Source organism: Rhinopithecus roxellana, chromosome 16 (genome assembly GCF_007565055.1).
Source record: "Rhinopithecus roxellana isolate Shanxi Qingling chromosome 16, ASM756505v1, whole genome shotgun sequence".
Lineage (NCBI taxonomy): Eukaryota > Metazoa > Chordata > Mammalia > Primates > Cercopithecidae > Rhinopithecus > Rhinopithecus roxellana.
Genome location: NC_044564.1, coordinates 57299575 through 57320512, shown reverse-complemented (window position 1 = coordinate 57320512; position 20938 = coordinate 57299575). Strand labels below are relative to the sequence as shown.

The following is a 20938-nucleotide window of genomic DNA, read 5'->3' as shown; positions in this document are numbered from 1 at the left end:
ATAGTATCCTATTACAAACTTTTAAACAAACTGTGAATTAAATTTTATGGGAAATAACTTGAAAACTTTGTATATTGTTAACAACAGTATATTGAAGAAAAATATTCTACCCAGAAAAATATTCTATCCTTCTCAATACATAAAGTGTAGAGAAACTCAATTTCGTGGTAAAGTACACAGTATCTATAAATTTAACATAAACATGATTAAGTCATTTGACTGATTTTTTTTTTTTAGCTTTTGAAAAATCGATTTAAGACTTATTTTATTCTACAGACTCTCTAGTTTAAAAGTCGCAGTGTATCTTTAAGGCTACTAAAAGGCATCAGTCTTACTCAACTCAACTTCAAGACTGTGACTCAGAATCAGCGACCTTTAACTTTTAGCTATTCCTTCTGGTAATCATGTTCACATTTTTAAATAAATGCTATGTTGCTATTTCTTGATTTTTCCATTTGGCATTATCTATTGCTATTTATCTGTGGAATTCTTTTACACCTGCTTCCACTGATAGGGAACCTCTATTCCTCTTCTTAATTTTGTTCTCTTCTGCCTCGTCCATCTCATATGTTATTGTTGATTAATAATTTAGCTTTGTGTCATTTTTTATCCCCTAAACTAAGCATTACTGTTTTTATAATATAATTTTTATTCATATTTACCCATGATTAACAGTTTGTTCCCAATTCTTCTCACATTTTCAAACTTCTTTCTGTAATCATCTCTTTTCTTCTACGTATATACTGTAGAAGTATTTTTTCTGTACATTTCAATTTGGATAGTTTCTATTGCTGTCTTCAACTTCACTCATCTTTTCTTCTGCCGTGTCTAATCGGTCATAAATCGCATTCTGTGTATTTTCATCTCAGACATCGCAGTTTTTATCTCCAAAAGTTTTGGGTCTTTTTTATATCTTTCATATCTACTTAAGTTTTTAACCAAATGAAATATAGTTTTAATAACTACTTTAATGACCTTATTGCTAATTCTTTTTCCTTTTTTTTTTTTTTTGAGATGGAGTTTCATTCTTGTTGCCTAGGCTGGAGCTCAATGGTGCGAGCTTGGCTCACTGCAACCTCCACCTCCCGGGTTCAAGTGATTCTCCTGCTTTAGTCTCCCAAGTAGTTGGGATTACAGGCGCGCACCACCACACCCAGCAAATTTTGTATTTTTTTTAGTAGAGACAGGTTTTCACCATGTTGGTCAGGTTAGTCTCAAACTCCTCACCTCAAGTGATCCACCCACCTCAGCCTCCTAAAGTGCTGGGATTACAGGCGTGAGCCACCATGCCCGGCCCTTATTGCTAATTCTAATGTGTGTATCATTTCTGGGTCAGTTTTGGTTGATTTTTCTCATCATGGGTCATTTTTCTGCACTGTTGTATGCCTGGTAGCCTTGGTTTGAATGCCAAACATTGTAAATTTTACCTTGATGAGCGCTGGATATTTTTGGATCTCTATAAATCTTGAGCTTTTTCCTGGAATGCAGTTAAGTTAGTTGGAAACAACTTTATTATTCTGACCTTTTATAATTTGTTATTTGGATCCTGAGCACTAGTCCATGTCTAATTATTCTCTACTACCAAGGTAAGACCTTCCTGAATATTCTACACAATATTCTATGAATTATGAGTCTAGTTTTCTAGCGTGGCTAGTGGGAACGGGCACTATGTTCTCTAATATTTTGTAAGTTTGTCCCTCTACTAATCAGTACTCTGAATACTCCTGGGAGATTCTCTGCACATCTGTAGCATTCTGTCTTTATGCAACTGTCTACTCATTGGTACTGTGCAGGCACTATGTCCTGCAGACTCTAGTTGCCTTGAACTCTCTGGACTCTTGGCTTCTTCTCAATTAAGGGAGTCCGCTGGGCTTTGCCTGGGTACCCTCTGTCTGTCTGCATCATGATCTGGATACTCTTTCAAGGCAATAAACTGAAACAATGTTTGGACTAACCTCATCTCTTTCTCATGTGTCATGGATCACTGTCCTTTGCTTGAAAACCATTATTTCATGTATTAGGATTTTTTTTGTTGGTTCAAATGAAAGTATAATTTTGATTCTTTGTTACTTCATTTTGGATGGAAGCAGAAGACACTACATGAAAGTTTTCATTTCAGTCTAACTGAAAATGGCTTTAACTTACTTTGATCTATAAATGATAGTTTAGCTGGTTATGCAGCTCTAGTTTGACAGTTATATTAATTCAGCACTTTAAAGATACTGTTCTGTCATTTCTGGTTTATTTTGTTGCTATTAATAGATCTCTCAGTCTATCATTCCTGTGTATGTACTCTGTCCTTTTTTCTGCATCTTATAAGAATTTTTTTTTGTCTTTGATGTTTTATTATTCTTTTATCCCGTGCCCAAATGTGGCTTACTTTCTTCATTTGTTTTTTGGAGCTTTCTGAAATGAAGATTTGTGCCCATTAGTTCTAGAAAATTCTCAGCCATTGTGTCTTCAACTATCACCATCACCATTACCTTCCTGCCTCTCTATTCTTATTTTCTGGAGCTCCAATTTGTTTTTTGTCCCTTGCTTTTGATTTGTTTTGGTTTTTTTGAGACAGGGTCTTGCTCTTTTGCCCAGGCTAGAGTGCCATGGCATGAACACAGCTCGCTGCAACTTTGACTTCCTGGGCTCAAGTAATCTTCCCACCTCACCCTCCCAAGTAGCTCGGACCACAGGCCTGTGCCACCATAACAGGCTTTTTTTTTTTTTTTTTTTTTTTTTTTTAAGAGGTGAGATCTCACCGTGTTGCCTAGGCTGATCTTGAAGTCCTGGGCTTAAGCTATCCTCCCACCTCAGCCTCCCAAAATGCTGGGATTACAGGTGTGAGCCACCACACCCAGCCCAATCAATTTGTTTTATGTTAGTTATTGATTTGTGCTTCTTTAGTCTGTCTCTTCCTTTTCAGTTTAATCATTTTTCTCCCAGCTTATCTGCTATTATTGTAATATATTTTATTTTATATTAGCATTAGTATTATTTTTTGAGATGGAGTCTCACTGTGTCGCCCAGGCTGGAGTACAGTGGTGCTATCTCAGCTCACTGCAGGCTCTGCCTCCCAGGTTCAAGCAATTCTCCTGCCTTGCTGAGATTGCAGGCGTGCACCACCACGCCCAGCTGATTTTTGTATTTCTAGTAGAGACAGGGTTTCACTTTGTTGACCAGACTGGTCTCGAACTGCTGACTTCAGATGATCTGCCTGCCTCGGCCTCCCAAAGTTCTGGCATTACAAGCACAGACCACAGGGCCCAGCCGTTGTTTCATGTATTTTAATTCTATCTTGTCTTCTTTTTAAACTCCATAGAACATTTTAATCATTTATGCCATATCTATGTAAATTAACCTATGTATTACCACTTCCCCCCCCCATCTTTGTGCTTCAGTTAGGGATCACTATTCTTCCACTGGAAGCATATTCTTTAGAATTTCCTTTAGATTGTGTTTTTTAGTCACAAATATCACATTTTTTTGGTCTGAAAATATCTTTTTTTCTATATTTTTGAAAGATATTTTTATTCAATAACAATTTCTGTTGGCACTTATTTTCTGAGTATATTAAAGATACTCCATTGTGTGCTGGCTTCTGTTATTGCTGTTGAAGAATGTCTTAGTCCATTTTGCATTGCTGTGAAGGAATACCTGAGGCTGAGTAATTTATAAAGAAAAGAGGGTTGTCTCATGGTTCTGTAGATTGTACAGAAAGCATGGAGCCAGCATCTGCATCAGGAGAGTGCCTCAGACTGCTTCTACTCCTAGCAAAAGGTAAAGGGGAGCCAACATACCACATGGTGAGAAAGGGAACAAGAGAGAGGAGGAAGGTGTCAGGCCCATTTTAACAATTATTTCTCGTGAAAAATAGTAGAGTGAGAACTCACGCACTGCAGTGAGAATGGCACCAAGCTATTCATGAGGAATCCACCCCCATAACCCAAACACCCTCTTACTAGGCCCCGAAATAAAATTTCAGCATGAGAATTGGAGGGTGCAAATATCCAAACTATATCAAGGAGTTAGCTGTAAATCTGTTTTTATTTTAATTTCTGTATTTTTCATTTCTAGAAGTTCTTTTTAATTCGTTTTCAAAACTACTTTGTCATTTTATATAATCTCCTTCTCTTTGCTCATGTTTTCAGTTTCTTTTCACTGAACATTGTATTCCTTGTGTCCTGTAATTCTTACATCTATTATCTTGGGGCCAGATTCTTTCTTCCTATCCCTCCTAATGTCTTAACTCCTTTTATGTTTTATCTTTGACTGTGAATTCATTTCATGTCTATACACTATAGCAGTAGGAGTTCCTTAAAGTCTGGGCTTAAGGTGCATTCCCTTAGAGATTTGATTTTTTTGTTGTTGTTCATGTACCTGACAGCAATATTGGCATGAAACCACATTAAACTCATTTCTTAGTGTGATGTTTTTCTGAGCACTCAGGAAATGTGAAATTGGGCGATAAATCCATATGAGTCAGCTTATAGTTACAAATTCTTTAGATTTTATTTTTTTCCACTCACCACTCCTATTGTGAAGACAAAAAAATTTTTCTTGCAGTCCTCTAGTTGAGGATTGGGGGAAGGGACTTTTTTCTAGTATGCCCCTCTACTGAGTGTTTGTGCTTTTGGAGTCCCAGCTCTGTACAGAGGAAGCCAAATTCTACCTGCCCACTACCATCCTCATGCAGTAAAAAATAAAATTCCATAAAACTCTAAGCACATTTGAAAAAAGTTGAATTTTATTAAGAATATTTAATATTTTTTAGGTACTCAAATGTAATATATATAAATACCAAATCACTAATGACAGTTGTAGTATGACATTTCAACCAAAAATATAAAAGTAGGCTGTTCTATAAAAGAGCAAGTTGTGATATTTGCCAAAGTAGTGTTCTTACTATTTATATATTATCTTACTGGATTGCAATCTGATTTGTAGAAAAATAGCCAATGTCAGACGCTGATTTGTTCCCATTTTTGGCTCTTGTAAATAATACTGCTAAGAACATTTCTATACAAGTTTTCATGTGAATAAGTGTTTTTATTTCTCTTGGGTATATATGCAGGGGTAGAATTGCTAGATCACATGGTAATATTTTCAACAGCAATTACACTACCTACAGTGTATGAGGTTTCTAGTTTCTTCACTTTTTCACCAATACTTGTTACTATCTGTCTTTTGTATAATAACGATCCACGTAAGTTTGGAGTAGTATCTCATTCTGGTTTTGATTTGCATTTATCTAATTGATAATGAGGTTGAGCATCTTTTCATGTGCTTTTGTTGTTCATTTTATTGTTCACATCTTTAAAGAAATACCTATTCATGTTCAAGTTTCTTTCTCCTTTTTTTTTTCTTTTTCTTTTTTTTTTCTTGAGACGGAGCTTCGCTCTTGTTTCCCAGGCTGGAGCTCAAGACGTCTTGAGACGGAGCTTCACTCTTGTTTCCCAGGCTGGAGCACAATGGTGAGCTCACTGTAACCGCCGCTTCCCAGGTTCAAGCGATTCTTCTGCCTCAGCCTCCCTAGTAGCTGGGATTATAGGCATGTGCCACCATGCCCAACTAATTTTTGTGTTTTTAGTCAAGAAGGGGTTTCACCATGTTGGCCAGGCTGGAGTCAAAATTCTTGACCTCAGGTGATCCACGAAATGCTGGGATTATAGGCCTCAGGCCTCCCGAAATGCTGGGATTACAGACGTGAGCCACTGCACCCAACCTGTCCATTTTTTAACTGGGCTATTTGTCCTTTTATTATTGAGTTGTAAGTAGTCATTATATGTTCTATATACAAGTCTATTAAGTATATAATTTACAAAAACATCCTCCCATTCTGTGAGTTGTCTTTACTTTCTTGATGATGTCTTTTTTTTTTTTTTTTTTTTTTTTTTGAGATAGAGTCTCACTCTGTCGCCCAGGCTGGAGTGCAGTGGCCGGATCTCAGCTCACTGCAAGCTCCGCCTCCCGGGTTTACGCCATTCTCCTGCCTCAGCCTCCCGAGTAGCTGGGACTATAGGCGCCCGCCACCTCGCCTGGCTAGGTATTTTTTTTTTTTTTTTTTTTTTAGTAGAGATGGGGTTTCACCGTGTTAGCCAGGATGGTCTCGATCTCCTGACTTCCTGATCCGCCCGTCTCGGCCTCCCAAAGTGCTGGGATTACAGGCTTAAGCCACCGTGCCTGGCCGATGATGTCTTTTAAAAGCACAAAATTTTCTAGTTTTGGTGATACCCGGTTTATCTATTTTTCTCTTGTTGCTTATTTTTTGGATGTCAGATCTAAGAAACCATTGCCTAATCTAAGGTCGCAAAGACTTAAATGCCTATCTTTGCATATAATTTAATTTTTTTTGAATTAAAAAGTTTTTATAGTAGTGCTAATAAAGAAAATCTTAAGGGGGATAAAAGCACTCATATTCCCATTAACCTAGAAATTATTTACTTTTGCAATACTGTCACCTCCCTGCTCAGTATATACCTATTTTCTTTATGACTATTAAGTACTATGTTGTATTCTGACATTTTCTATATTTATACATATTAATAATTTTAATTTTTAAGGCTACATAATATTTCAAGTTTATTTCCCAATTTTAAAACAATATTTTTCATAGTTTTGTTTTGCTTATATGATAAAACTCCAATTAACATTGGTAAGTACATAACTTTTTGCTTCTGTTTGACTTATTTTCTTAGTATAATTTTCTAGGAATGGAATTACGGGGTCAAAGGATGTAAATATCGTTACAGCTCTTAAATGAAGTCATATTACTTCTAGAAATTATTGTAATCAAATTCTGTGCTTTCGTTTAGTAAATGTAATTGATATTATAAATTGAAGAATTTACCTTGAGGATAATTATGTCAGGAATCCTCCATCAAATTCAGAGTGAAGTGATATGTGTATTTCTTCATCTGAAAAAAGCAAAATGGTACTTTTATGAGACACTTTGTACTGATATTTAAAACTAGGACAGGCTGGGCATGGTGGCTCGTGCCTGTAAATCTCAACACTTTGGGAGGCCAAGGCAGGTGGATCACCTGAGTTTGAGACCAGTCTGGCTGGCCAACATGGTGAAACCCCATCTCTATTAAAAGATACAAGATGTTAGCTGGGCGTGGTGGCAGGTGACTGCTACTTGGGAGGCTGAGGCAGGAGAATTGCTTGAACCTGCGAGGCAGAGGTTGCAGTGAGCTGAGATTGTACCACTGCACTCCAACCTGGGCGACAGAGCGAGACTCAAATAAATAAATAAATAAATAAATAAATAAATAAATAAATAAATCTAGGACAGTTAGTTGCCTTTTTGACTAAAGATAAATATACTTAAAATTCACATTTTATGGTACCCTCTAAATAATAATAGTATAATTTGTTAAATTTCTTTAGGCTTCGGGAGCAGGAAAGAAAAGAAGCAGAAGAAGCTAGTCAAAAGGAAATAGAAGAATGGGAAAGAAAACTTCTAGCTCAAGCAGCTCCAACTTGTATGGAGACCATGTGGGAAATTCCAGCTATTGGGCATTTCCTTTGTTTAGCTCAACAAATTCTAAATTTGCCAGAAATAGTCTTTTACGAATTGGAACGTTGTCTTCTGATGCCTCAGTGTAATGTTTTCCTATCTAAAATAATGACTTCTCTATTAAGTCCTCCCCATCGCAGACCTACCTTACATCGAAGACCTACTTTGCCTTACAGGACCTGGGAAGCAGCACTGAGGCAGAAAGTACAACAGTGGTACACTGCTGTAGGGCAGACTGAAAATCCTGATAACTGTGCTGAAAAACTGGGGTTGTGTCCTCAGTTTTTTAAAGTTCTTGGAGAAGTCAATCCATTAGAAGAAAAACCTTTTCACGAACTACCTTTTTACCAAAAAGTATGGCTACTTAAGGGTCTTTGTGACTTTGTGTATGAAACACAAAAAGAAGTTCAAGATGCTGTACTTGGACAGCCTATCCATGAATGCAGAGAAGTTATTCTTGGTTATGATTATTTGGAGAATGCTTATGTACATTTTCCACAGTTCTGTGGTGCAGACGTACGGATTTATAAACAGAGACCCTTTCAGGCCCCAGAATTTCCAATTCCACCCATTAAAATACAAAGAGTACCTCGGATTAAATTGGAGAAATTGAAGTGTGACTATGTTAGTACAAGTAATGGAGAACATAGATGTAGTAGAGACAGCATGCCCTCTGCCTTCAAGAAAGAGCAGGAAAATAATTTTGATCCAGCTTGCTGCCCTGCTAAAATGATCTTGGATAATCATGACATCTCTCTTGAAATGGAAGTAAAATCCAACTATGAAATTAGAATTCGCAGGCCTTGTGAAATTAAAAAAACTGATTGTTGTAAAGAAAATTTAGAGAAACCAGGGAGTCCAGGGGAAGTTACTGGCTTTGGAGAGCCTCTCAGTCCAGGTGAAATAAGGTTTATAGAAAATCAGGAAAAATATGGTGAAGCTTCCAGAATAAAGATTGAACCCAGTCCATTAAAAGAAAATACTCTGAAATCTTGCCAAATACATGTAAATGGAAGTCACAGTGATCATCCAGAAATTAACTGCCACAAAGTCGTAAGGGAAATTCTATTAGAGCAGTCACTACAGAGCCACAAGAAACTCAAACTAACTAAAATGAGGGCCAAAAAGAAGAAAAAGAAAAAAAAGAAATTGAAAGATGTTTTGAATGAAAACTTACAGAGAAAGCGTGAAGGTCTTCATTCTCTTGCATTCAAGTCTTACAAACCTGAGATCCAGAATAAGTTATTGATCATCAAAAAAAAAGCAAAACACAAGAAGCACAAATCTGGTAAGCTAACACAAATGGATGGCAGTTATGTTTAAGTATAATTCAAATTGTTTTTTCAATTATTCATCATGGGTGCTTTGATTGAGAGACTGAAATGCACATGTATGCATGCGTGTATACTTGAGGGTCAAATTTTATTTTATATTCCATGAGTTAAAAAGGCAGAGTAGATGTCGTTTTATATACTTACAACAAAAAAAGTACTGATGCAGTATGTTTGAATTTAATTTTCAGTTGAACATGTTTGGGCATTATGTTTTTACCTTTCTCTGAACCAATTTCTTTCCCATCACTTATGCAGTGGTTCCCCCTCCCCCTGCCAGGTGTAGGGCAGTACGGTGTAGTAGGAAAAGCACTGGTTTCAGGAAGTAACATTCCCAGGACTAAAGTTCATAGCAACTAGCTACTTAAACCAAGGATAGTCAGATTATCTTCCTGAGTCTGTTTTTTTCCACATCATATATTTTTCAGAACTCTGTTTTCAGTATATATTGTTATATCAAGAAAATATGTGGAATATAAGAAAATTACATACCACTGCACTCCAGCCTGGTCAACAGAGCGAGACTCTGTCTCAAAAAAAAAAGAAAAAAATGTTAGTCTCTAAAATATTAAATAATATTTTAAAATTAGAACTACTTCCCAACTCAAATATATAATACATTAATGTAATTGTAACCCAAAATCCTTTATTGTTTATTACACTGCTATTCATGTGCTCAAAGGCAGTAAAGTGGTTTATAAAATAGACTCTGCTGTAGATCAGAGAGAAAATTGGAGGGAGTTTTGTATCCAGTTCTAGAAAAATGAATGGAAACACTTGGAAGGCAAATTTATACATTGTATTCAGCAAGTACTCTAAGTCTTAGTTGAGGAGAGAAGACTTACATGCCTGAAATAGACGAAAAGAATACACTTGTTTGTATACTTATTTTATTCTCAGAGCAATTTTTAGAAAGTCAGGTCTTAAGTGACAAAAATGTTTGGATCTGGTAGATCCAGTTTTGTCTGCTTACCTAGTTAATACTGGGTAAACATCGGCCAATTCCCTTTTTTCCTCAGTTACTGAATTCCTTGTTGATGTAACAATGTTACATAAAATGTTATAATAACAATTAAACATTGTTTTATGTAATTTTCAGTCCACTTGTCTATCTGAGGCTTTGCCCTGTTCTTCTTTATTAAGTGTGAGACATCCTGGCCTTTCATAATCAGTTTGGGGCATACCTTAATCCAGTCTTTACTTTCTCACTCTTTTTAAAAGTGAGCTCTATCATCATAGGTTTGGAAAATACTCCTCTTGAAGATTCACATTGTGCTTTAGTAGAGGTTCACAATTCATTTTGCAAAACTGATAATAGATTTGTTTTGAAATTCAGAACTCTTTCAATATTAGAACGGTGTTATGGTGTATATAATGTTTAAGTTATCCCCATTGGGGCTTAGGTTAAGGAATATCCCCAGTGGGAATTACTCCTGTAATCAAACATACAATCTCTACAGAAAAATGTATGAATTAGACTAAATAAAACAAAGACTAGAAAACCTTAAGTTCAAGTCAGGTTTTGTTACCATATAAATTATATTTGAGACTTTTAGTTTTCAAAACCTTTTGAACTTCTAATTTGTTAAGTTATTCTGGACCTGTTTATTAAAGACTCTGGAAAGTCTTGAAGAAAAGAAAACTGCTTGATTTTGTTTAACGTATTTTTTTTCAAATTTATTTTAACACAGCTTTTTTTCAAGTAATAGTTACCAATAACCTGTGTATTCTGTAGAATACACTCTGGGATAAGCTGTGTCATTTATGACTGATGTATGAACCTTCACTTAGGGTGGACTAAGTTCTACATGCAATTAATCTGGTCTGTTTTATGTTACGTAATACAGGCTTTAATTTTTGGTGGGATCTCCAAATTTAGTAAGCCTTATTGTATTGGTAGGTGATTTTTAGTAGAAGGCACAAAGACAATTTGGTTGAAAATGACTTGATAATTTTAGCACAGTTTGAGGCAGTTTGGGTAACATTTAAGCATTTTAATCTACTTTTCAGAATTGGGATTTCCTTCCTCCTTTTTAAATTTTGAATTCATTTTTACTCATTTAGGCCTGTTCCTTACTATTGGAAACATTATGGAATAAATAGAAGACAATGGAAACAATATAATGTCCGTTATCTCATGCTTGATCTTATGTTTTTATTCAATCATAGAATAAGAAAAATATGACCTGGCGATTAGAAATTTTTCCTTGATGACCTGTTTTCAAAATATAAACGTTTCTGAAAACTTTGTCATTTAAGCAAGACAAGCAAGATTAGCTGTGCATAAATTAAACATAACTATTTAAGAGTAAAAAAAACCCAGAGCAAAAAAATTCAGATCATTTGGTTTTCTTTCATTGTTTTTTCTTATTATAAAAGCAATCCATTTTCTTTAAAGAATATAGAGACAAGCAAAAAGAATAGCCCTTTCCCTTCCCTCATTACCTAGTAAATGTTTATTCTTTTATCACTTCCTTAAGGAAGCCTCCATTATCTTTTGACTTGTTAAAGTTTTCCCTGTTATTCATGCTTATAGCACCAGACACTTCTCCTTCATGATACTTATTATAGTTGCCTTTACTTCTGGGTTATTTTGATGATTGTCTCCTCTCTATACTGTAACATTCTTAGGGACAGAAGGATTATTTCTGGTTTAGCATCCCTGGCACTTTAGCAGATTGGTTGATGCATTGTGTGGGAATATACTAAATAAATAAATGAACACATGTAATATGGTTCACCTAGATGTAACTTAAACTAACTACTTATTATTAACTACTTATTAACTACTTATTATTTCAACACTTTTTCAAAGACTATATTTGTTTATATAGGATTATACTATACATACCATTTTAACAATCTGCTTTTTTCCCCTACCTATCAGTATACCATGAACATCTTTGTGCAATAAATAGGTCCCTGCATCATCATTTTAAATGGCTGTGTAGGATTCTGTTGTGTGTATTTTGCAGTTAATTTAACCAATCTCCTTATTGGACATTTTGGTTGTTTTCAATAATGTACTGTTATTATAGATTGTGTAGAGCAAGTAGAGTTGGCTAAAATGAATTAGGAATTCTAAAAATTAGGGGACTTTTTATAAAATCTGAAAAAACACAAAAAAGATTACAGTTGCATTAACAATTACAAAAAGCTTATGGTGTTTTAAGATGCTTTCAACCAGTTTTGTTTGGAATTTTTTTTTTTTTTTTTGAGACGGAGTCTTATTCTTGTTGCCCAGGCTAGAGTGCATTGGCGTGATCTCTGCTCACTGCAACGTCTGCCTCCCGGGTTCAAGCAGTTCTCCTGCCTCACCCTCCCGAGTAGCTGGGACTATAGGCGTGTGCCACCATGTCCGGCTAATTTTTGTATTTTTAGTAGAGATGAGGTTTCACCATGTTGGCCAGGCTGGTCTCGAACTCCTCACCTCAGGTGATCCGCCCGCCTCGGCCTCCCAAAGTGCTGGGATTACAGGCGTGAGGCACCGTGCCCGGCCAATAGTCATTATTTTCACCCAAATCATTTTATGGTGTCACCTCTAAACTGACTAAAATGGATAAGACAAGTGGTCTTATTCTCTTCTAGGTGAAAGAACTAAGTTAAAAACTCTTATAGGTGAAAAAACTAAGTTAAAAAGTGGTCAGTGACCTCAAGTGAATAACAGTTAAGTACAGATAAAGACAACACAGTAAGGTCAAGTAGAGAAAAAATCAGTGTGCTATGCTAGTCTGGGAAGGTTTTACAAGGGATGAAGGGCTTTGAAGAATATTGGGGATTGAATAGGTGGAAAATGTTGAATAACACGAGCAAAAGCATAGAGGTATAATTAAGTGTCGCTGGAAGAAGCACAATTAAAGAAAGCTTTTGTGGAAAAGTTGAGGTTTTAGAAGCTGTTCGAATGACAGAAGGGTGTCATTTTTGGGTCATCTTTCTAGGCATGTGGTGCTATGTTAAATGATTGAATCAAGAGTCCAGGGCAAGGGAATTGAGCTTGAAATAAGATATATCAGATGTGTAAAAAGTAATGAGCTGCTTTATAGGAAATGACTGAGAAGGTAATGTAATCTACAGTGTTTGATTATTTCAAGGCCCGTATTTGTGAAAAGGTTATTATGTAGTTCTATAGTGACAGCACTAGAGACCCTAACTACATGTGTCTTATGGAGAAAAGTTTTAGCATACCAGCTGAGGATTTCAAAATATAAGAGTGCAAGGATTTACTGTGCTTCATGTCCTTTTATTTTTTCAATCCTACTTTTTCTCTAAAAAACCTAGTACTCATTGAGTGCTTATTGTATGCCAGACACTGTTCTAAGCCTTTATACATATTATCTCATTTAATCTTCATGAAAACTTCAAAAAATAAATATTACTATTATTCCCCGTTATTACAGATTTTAGAGATTTTTAAAAATTGAGATACAAAGAGATTTACTTGTCCAAGGTCACACAGCTAGAGCTAGTAAGTGACAGGATTAGGAGAAAGGGTCTTGCAAGATAATTAGGATACCATTAAAGAGCTATGAAAAGAAGCTGGCAGGGGTAAGATGAAGGGGTAGATGATAACTTTAACAAGAGAAAATTCTAAATCCAGGTAAGGATTGATAATGTGACTTTTCTATCATAATGATAGAAGAAAATTCTATTTTGAGAGAGATGCTGCAATAAGTAGCAGAATTTGGCAACTGATTCAATATTCTCAGTTAAAAGTTAAAAGAAATGGGTGTTTAGGAGTTACTAAATTATGTGATAGGGTTAAAGAATTCCAGTATGATAAGAAATTTGCTTATAGGTAAGGAGAATAAAAGGAAAATAAACTGTTTTGTTAAGGTCAAATTGCTTACTTGAGATAGAACTCCAGAAACTCCTAGAATATAGTTAGCTCAAGACATGCACATTTAGTAAATAAAAGACAAGTTTAGGCTCTAGTTCTGTGACTTTACATCCCAGGCACTTTGCAGATTCACTATTTAATAATATAAATACCCTTGAGTTTTCACTTGCAGCAATGATTAATATATAGTATTCATCTATTTATTAAGATTCCTAAGATGAAAACACAGAGGGAGGAGTGAATGTGTTGGGATAATTTTAAAACATGGAAAGGCTGAATCTAGGAAAGCATTGAAGTACCTTTGTTTTTCTTTTTCTTCCTTCTTTCCCTCCCTGAGAGACAGGATCTCGCTATGTTGCCCAGCCGGCCTCGAACTCCAAGGTGCAGTCCTCTCACCTCGGCCTCCCAAATAGCTGGGACCACAGGCGAGCTGGGATCACAGGCATGCACCACCACACTTGGCTTAAAATGGAAGTCTGAGTATGAGTAGCCCAGTGGTCTGAGGAGTGAAGACAGGAAAACCAGATGAAGGAGAGGGGTAAAGATGAGGAATAAGAAACTGAGAAAGGGGAACTGAAAGGGGGATGATAATCACCTTCTTGTGTAAAGAAATATGCCATTTTTTTAAAAGGCATATTTCCAGATTCTAGAAGAGTTTTATGCCTCAGTTACAGTATAAAATATATCTTTAGTTATGATTTTCCCTCTCAGATTGGGCATTCTTTTCTTAAGTTTTTCTAAGCATGATGTTTTAGAAAGCTTCATTAGGGTATACTTTTGAAACATTAATTACTAAGGTTTATTATTAAGGTTTATTAATGTTTCCTTATGCATTTTCCAGGTACAGGTTGACACTTCCTGTTTGAGGCTCAAGAGTGGTGTTGAAATTCTGTGTATGTTTTAATTTGACTTCTGACTTCAGCATAATTTTAGATTTGAGAATTTTATTCTGTTTTATATGACAAGGTAACTTAGGGCAGTGGGAGTAAAATACCTGGGATATGATCAAGTTGAGTGATATGGAAAGGGAAGCCCACTGGGGGGCAGTATGTAACTTGCCCTGTATATATTTTGTCCTGAAGCAAAAAACAAGTTACCAAATAAAGGCGTGGTTTTGTAGTATATCATGCTCGATTTTTAAAATAATATTTATTGGCCGGGCGCGGTGGCTCAAGCCTGTAATCCCAGCACTTTGGGAGGCCGAGATGGGCGGATCACGAGGTCAGGAGATCGAGACCATCCTGGCTAACACGGTGAAACCTCGTCTCTACTAAAAATACAAAAAAAAAAAAACCTAGCCGGGCGAGGTGGCGGGCGCCTGTAGTCCCAGCTACTCCGGAGGCTGAGGCAGGAGAATGGCATAAACCCGGGAGGCGGAGCTTGCAGTGAGCTGAGATCCGGCCACTGCACTCCAGCCGGGGCGACAGAGCAAGACTCCGTCTCAAAAAAAAAATAAAATAAAATAAAATAAAATAAAATAATATTTATTTTTTAACTGCTGATTTTTTACTGAAGAATGATAATTTATACTGAAATTGTCTTTTTGAGGATATATACTGAAGGTATTAAAAAACAGTAAATGTACAAATCATCCAACCCTAATCAAAAGGAGTGCTCTGAGGCAAGCAGAAGCAGATTACATCCCTTTCAAAAATTTGAAAGAATACAATATTTTACCATAAAAAGAGTAAGCTTTGAAGTGAGACAGACCTAATTTCACATGTATGCTCCTAGTGCATATTAGCTACAGCTCCTCCATCAGTTTCTTTACCTGTTTATAGCCTGTTTCTTTATCTGTGATAAGTGAGGTAATACCTACTTGGCTGTATTGTTAAGATTAATTAGAATAGCAAATGCACAGTATGTCACATGGAGCCTGGCACATGGTGGGAATCAATAAATGGTAACTTATGATATTTGTGCGGTAAAATTGCATAATGGAAGGAGCTTGAACTTTGTAGTTAGAATCCCTGACTGTGGTACTTACTTACTGTGTGACACATGAGTAAGTTAATTAATCTTTTTGATCTTCAGTTATTCCATATTACAATAGAGTTACTACCTACCTGGGAGGGTTATATTGAGAAATAAATAAGTTAATTTATACAGACCACTTTACTAAGTATCTGACACATAGTAGGTTCTCAGTAAATGTTAATCTTCTTACTACCACTACTAGGTCATGTTGGTAATTTGTTTATTTAAAATCATCGTCAATGTTTTCTTCACTATAAAATAGACTTAAATGGACCCTCAGAATCGTAAACAATTACCTGCATCCCTTTTCCTACCCCCCAACTGGTGGTGATGTTTCTGAAAAAGGTAGGATTCTTATATTTAGGGATCACTTCTTAGAACTTATGTGTGCTAAATGCTGTAAATACAAAGTGAAAAATGTGATTTCTGTCACCAATAATTTACATTATAGTAAGGATGACAAACATAAGAACAGACAATTATAATATTCTATTAACATTCATTGATTTGTGTACAAAGTAGAGTGGTAGTTTAGAGGACATATGCATAAGAAGAACTGAGATGGAGTAAGTAAAAAGAATTTGAAGAAGGTTAAAAGATTTTCTGTTTAGGCTTTTCTCACCATAGCTTAGCTGAAGCTAAAGCAATAGCTAACATTTATTGAGCACCTACCATGTGCCTAGCAATAGTATAAGCTTTTGGGATGTTATAACCCATTTCATTCTCACAGAGTAGATAATACTATTATCCCTGTTTTACAGATGAAGAAACTGCACAAAGAAATAAAGCAGTTTGCTCAAGGTCATGTGTGTAGCTATTATAAATGACCTCTATAATAGTAGGTGGTTGTAGCAGGTATTCAAACCCAGGTAGTTTAGTTCTAAAACTCAAGCTTATAACCAATATATAACATTACTTCCAATTTCCTAATAACATTTAAGCATCCTAATGACATGGTGAACTGAAATACCAAGTAACCACCTTAGCTTCTCAGTCCATTCAAATAGAGTAGCTGCTAGAGTTAACTGAGAATTTAGTACCTGTGTTTACTGCCTGTGTAAAAATAAGATGAAATTCATGGGACTATCAAGGGTGACCTCTGTTGTGCTTATAAATGAATGCAAAATCAAATGGCTTTTTTTTTTAAAGCTAATCAGAGTAGGGCTGGTGGGGAGAGGTTGAGGAATAATTTTATTTCCTTCAAATTACTGTTTTTATAAAACCTTCCCATACATAGGTCAGCAAGACCATTCATTTTTTCTTGTGAACTTTAAAAAATGGTAAAGGCAGTGTATAAAGGAAAGGCATCTTGGCATTCAAATTCATGAGCCCCTTTCAGCAATACTTAACGGCACTCAGCTTAGAAATCAATTACTAGCTGTATTATAGAGATACCAAGAATTTAATCATTTCTCCCTGAGTATTGCTATTTAAGCAGCCCACCCACTTACCTATCTTTGTAGGCGTTTACTTCTGTTATAAGGTACTGTGTAAGCACAGAAGTAAATAACAATGGTGAATAAAGAAATATATGTTGGGTTATTTTAATTTAATTAAAAGCAAATGTCAAATGACACCCATCAATACTTATTAAAATAAGACAGTTAAACCCCCATGAACCTCAGCAACTCACAATTTGCAGTTCAGTCATAGTATACATGGATTTTATTGAGCCAAAAGTTAGAAATTTTATAAATTACAGTCCTGTGATATGATTAAAAAGTAATACAAAAAACACAATTATAAACTGGAATTGTCAGTTGAGTTGAGTTGACATATTCTTGCAAGATGATCGTATTTATATAGGAAAATGTTTGGAAAGGAGCATTAGGATTATGTACAGCAAAGTTACTTTATGTACTCACTCATTTTCCCTTTTGAGAAAAGTATTGACTTTTAAGGGGATTTTAGTCTGCAAATGGTTGTGAACTAAAAACGACAAAAAAGTATTTCTGAATATTTTTATGCCCTTATGTAGACTGTAAGCTCCTAGAGGATAGGATTTTTCTTTTTTATAATTTTTTAATTCCTTCTTGTCCCTGTAACTTGTACAGTGTCCTATATCTAGTATTTGTTGAGTAATTAACAGTTTGTTAATTGATTTTGCTAATTACAAATTGGGGGAAAATGTTTAATATGTTTCTAACTAAAAATAGAATTTTTTTTTTTTTTTTTTTTTTTTGAGACAGAGTTTCACTCTTGTTGCCCAGGCTGCAGTGCAATGGTGCGATCTCGGCTCACTGCAGCCTCCACCTCCCAGGTTGACACGAGTCTCCTGTCTCAGGCTCCCGAGAAGCTGGGATTACAGGCGCGCGCCACCACACCCGGCTAATTTTTGTATTTTTAGTAGAGACGGGGTTTCGCCATGTTGACCAGGCTGGTCTTGAACTGACCTCAGGTGGTCTGCCTGCCTTGGCCTCCCAAAGTGCTGGGATTATAGGCGTGAACCATCGTGCCTGGCCTAAAAATAGAATTTTTATGCATGTATGTATATTTTTTTGTCAAGTTAAATACAGAAAGTAGATATATTTCAGTGTATATTGTGAATTGGCTTTAAGTATAAGAGGTTTATTTTTCCCAGTGGTTTCTGGTTCCACAAACAACTAGGTGCACTTTAAAGGTAGATATTTATCTTCTTTTAAAACTTTGGGTATTGATACCACCAAGGGCAGCCTATTAGGTGAGTGCAGAGCTAAAGGAGTAGAAAAACTTAGTTACCTAAGCTACTAAGGGGATTTTCACATTGGGTTGGCTAGAAACCATAGTCTTCAGCTGTAGTTCTTATACTGGTTCCTGACTGCGAAGTCAATGTTAAAGGTAAAGTTTTTCTCCCTATGTAGTCTCATTTTAAGTTGCAAATGTAGATTTTAATTAAGCAGTAGTAGTATGACTTTTTTGCCTAATCTTGAAATAAATTCTACTGTATAACACTTAGGAAATGGTAATAGTTCGGTTTATATAAAAATAAAACAGCATTTGTTAATATGTCTGTTAACAAGTAGTTAATAGTTTAATGTTTGCTTTTACTGGGGCTTGTTTTGATTCATCATTTTTATTTGACTCACTAGCAGCCGTCTGTTAGTTAAAATTTAACTTTCGAGGCTCTGCGTAATTTGTTTTTTGTTAATGAAGTGCTATAAACAGCATTATGAAGCTTTTCTCTTTTAATCTTGAAAGGAAAAAAATCCATCTCTAAAAAAGCAATCACAAAGAAGAGGAAAACTGTCACAAAGTCACCTACTGTACCAGAGTTTCAGGTAAATGTTTCAACTTTGTCTCAAAATTTTTAAATTTTTTGTTTCAGTGTTCATATCATTCCTCGAGAGTTTGGCTGAATTCCAAGAAACTGTAGCACACATACTTGTAATGAAATATTTCTGACAATGACTTTTCCCCCTGCAAGTGCAGATGTAGCCAAGATTTAATCTGCTAGTATTTCATAATTTTTATCTCTGTTTTTGTTTTTTAATAGTAAAAGCCCTCTTTTATATCTTAATCTCTACTACGTTTCCTAGAAGCAGTTTAATAGAAAAAATATATCTGTATATACACTATATAGTATATGTATGTGTGTGTGTATATATATATATTATATACATAAAAGCAATGTGTGAATGAAACTCTTCCAAGAACAAATCATAATTGGAAGATGGTAATATTGCCTAGGTAATTCATTTTCATTTATTTGGGCATTGTAGAAATAAATGGTATATTTATTAACTTGGAAAACAAATCTTTCAACTGTTAGCTGTATATGATCTTCAGAGAGAATGTTAAGTAAAGGTTAATTGAAATGGTCTTTAAACATTTAAGTGAAAAGAAAAAGTAACTATTTACTGCCATATGATTAAGTGAAGAGTTTTTTATTGGTAGCTAATACTGAGCAGAGAATCTTATCCTAATTAATGCTTTTATTTTCTATTTTATAAAAGATGTATTTTCTTCAATAAACACTTCCTTTAAAAACGTCTTTGTATTCATGTGTCCAGTCAATTTTCAAAAGTTTTATAAACTCATACCTAATGACCAAAAGATAAAAGTGATGTTAAAATGAATTTGTGAGTCTCAAGTAGAGATGAAAATAAAGGGACAATAATCATGAAAATATTGATAATATGTAATGTGAGTTTAATAGTTAGATATATCTAAAAATGTGGACACGTTCATTTTCAGTAAAAATTCTATTTTGGAGAGTGTTTTTATGGAAGTTACTAACTGGTAAAAATTTAACATTTTTAAATCAACAGTTAAAAAATAGACATGTTTTTCTGTTAGTACTTTATAATAGAATATTTTTAATGGTATTTTTAGGATGAATTACAAACATTTCTACAAAATCCTTTTATATATTATATAACCTTGGTTCCAGAATAGTCAATACAAAAATAACAATTTTACTGTTTACTTAGAGGCCTTTATACCACTTCTTGTAACATATTTTTTAATGCTTTAGTATTATATCATCATGCTTCCTCTGATGTCACACCTGTGTTTACTATTTCTCCCACTTATTTTTTTCTCAGTCCTCAAAGTATCAGCCCTGGGAATATAGATGTTAGAGCAAATCTGGCCCATTGGTAATATTTCCACTATACCCATCTTAGTGAATAGACTTCTCCATGTATTAAGTAGCACAGGCTGCATAGACAGTGTTTTTTTAAATTGCAATAGTATTCATTAGTGAGGCATGAAATCATTTTAGTAGATTGCATGACCAGTGTTTCTTTTTTAAGCTAACAAAATTAAACTAGAAATCAACACAGTTACATATAGTAAGTGTGCTACATATAGCAGTGTGAATATGTACACTCACATATATTGTTTCATGAAACTTTGGTTTCAGTTATGTGTGTGTACACAAGGACATGCATTGTAAAATGTGTTGCTGACCATGGGTCATGGTCAAAATATTTTGCTAGATTGAGCTGTTTAAAATAGTCTTGGCCAGGAGCAGTGACTCACGCCACTTAGGGAGGCTGAGACAGGCGGATCACCCAAGGTCAGGAGTTCGAGACCAGCCTGAGCAATATGAAACCCCGTCTCTGCTAAAAATACAAAACAGATTAGCTGGGTGTGGTGGCATGTGCCTGTAATCCCAGCTACCCAGAGGCTGAGACAAGAGAATCGCTTGAATCTGGGAGGCAGAAGTTACAGTGAGCCAAGATCGCGCCATTGCACTCCATCCTGGGCAACAAGAGGGAAACTCTGTTTCTAAATAAATAAATAAATAAATAAATAAATAAATAAATAAATAAGTCTCTTCCTGATTCTCAAGGTGTC

The 20938-nt window shown here is 35.3% G+C and overlaps 1 protein-coding gene across 8 annotated transcripts in view; it reads left to right on the top strand.

Annotated features, from left to right (window-relative positions):
* KIAA2026 (KIAA2026 ortholog) overlaps nt 1-20938 on the top strand; it is a 117119-nt gene that overhangs the window by 34894 nt on the left and 61287 nt on the right. For all 8 annotated transcript variants that reach the window (XR_004054018.1, XR_004054016.1, XR_004054017.1 and 5 more), the window contains exons 3-4: nt 7384-8801; nt 18836-18915. Coding sequence is in view for 5 of the 8 variants with exons in the window: in XM_030919993.1 (XP_030775853.1) it covers nt 7384-8801; nt 18836-18915 (1498 nt within the window). In the remaining 3 variants the exon portion in view is untranslated. The remainder of the gene's footprint in view (nt 1-7383; nt 8802-18835; nt 18916-20938) is intronic.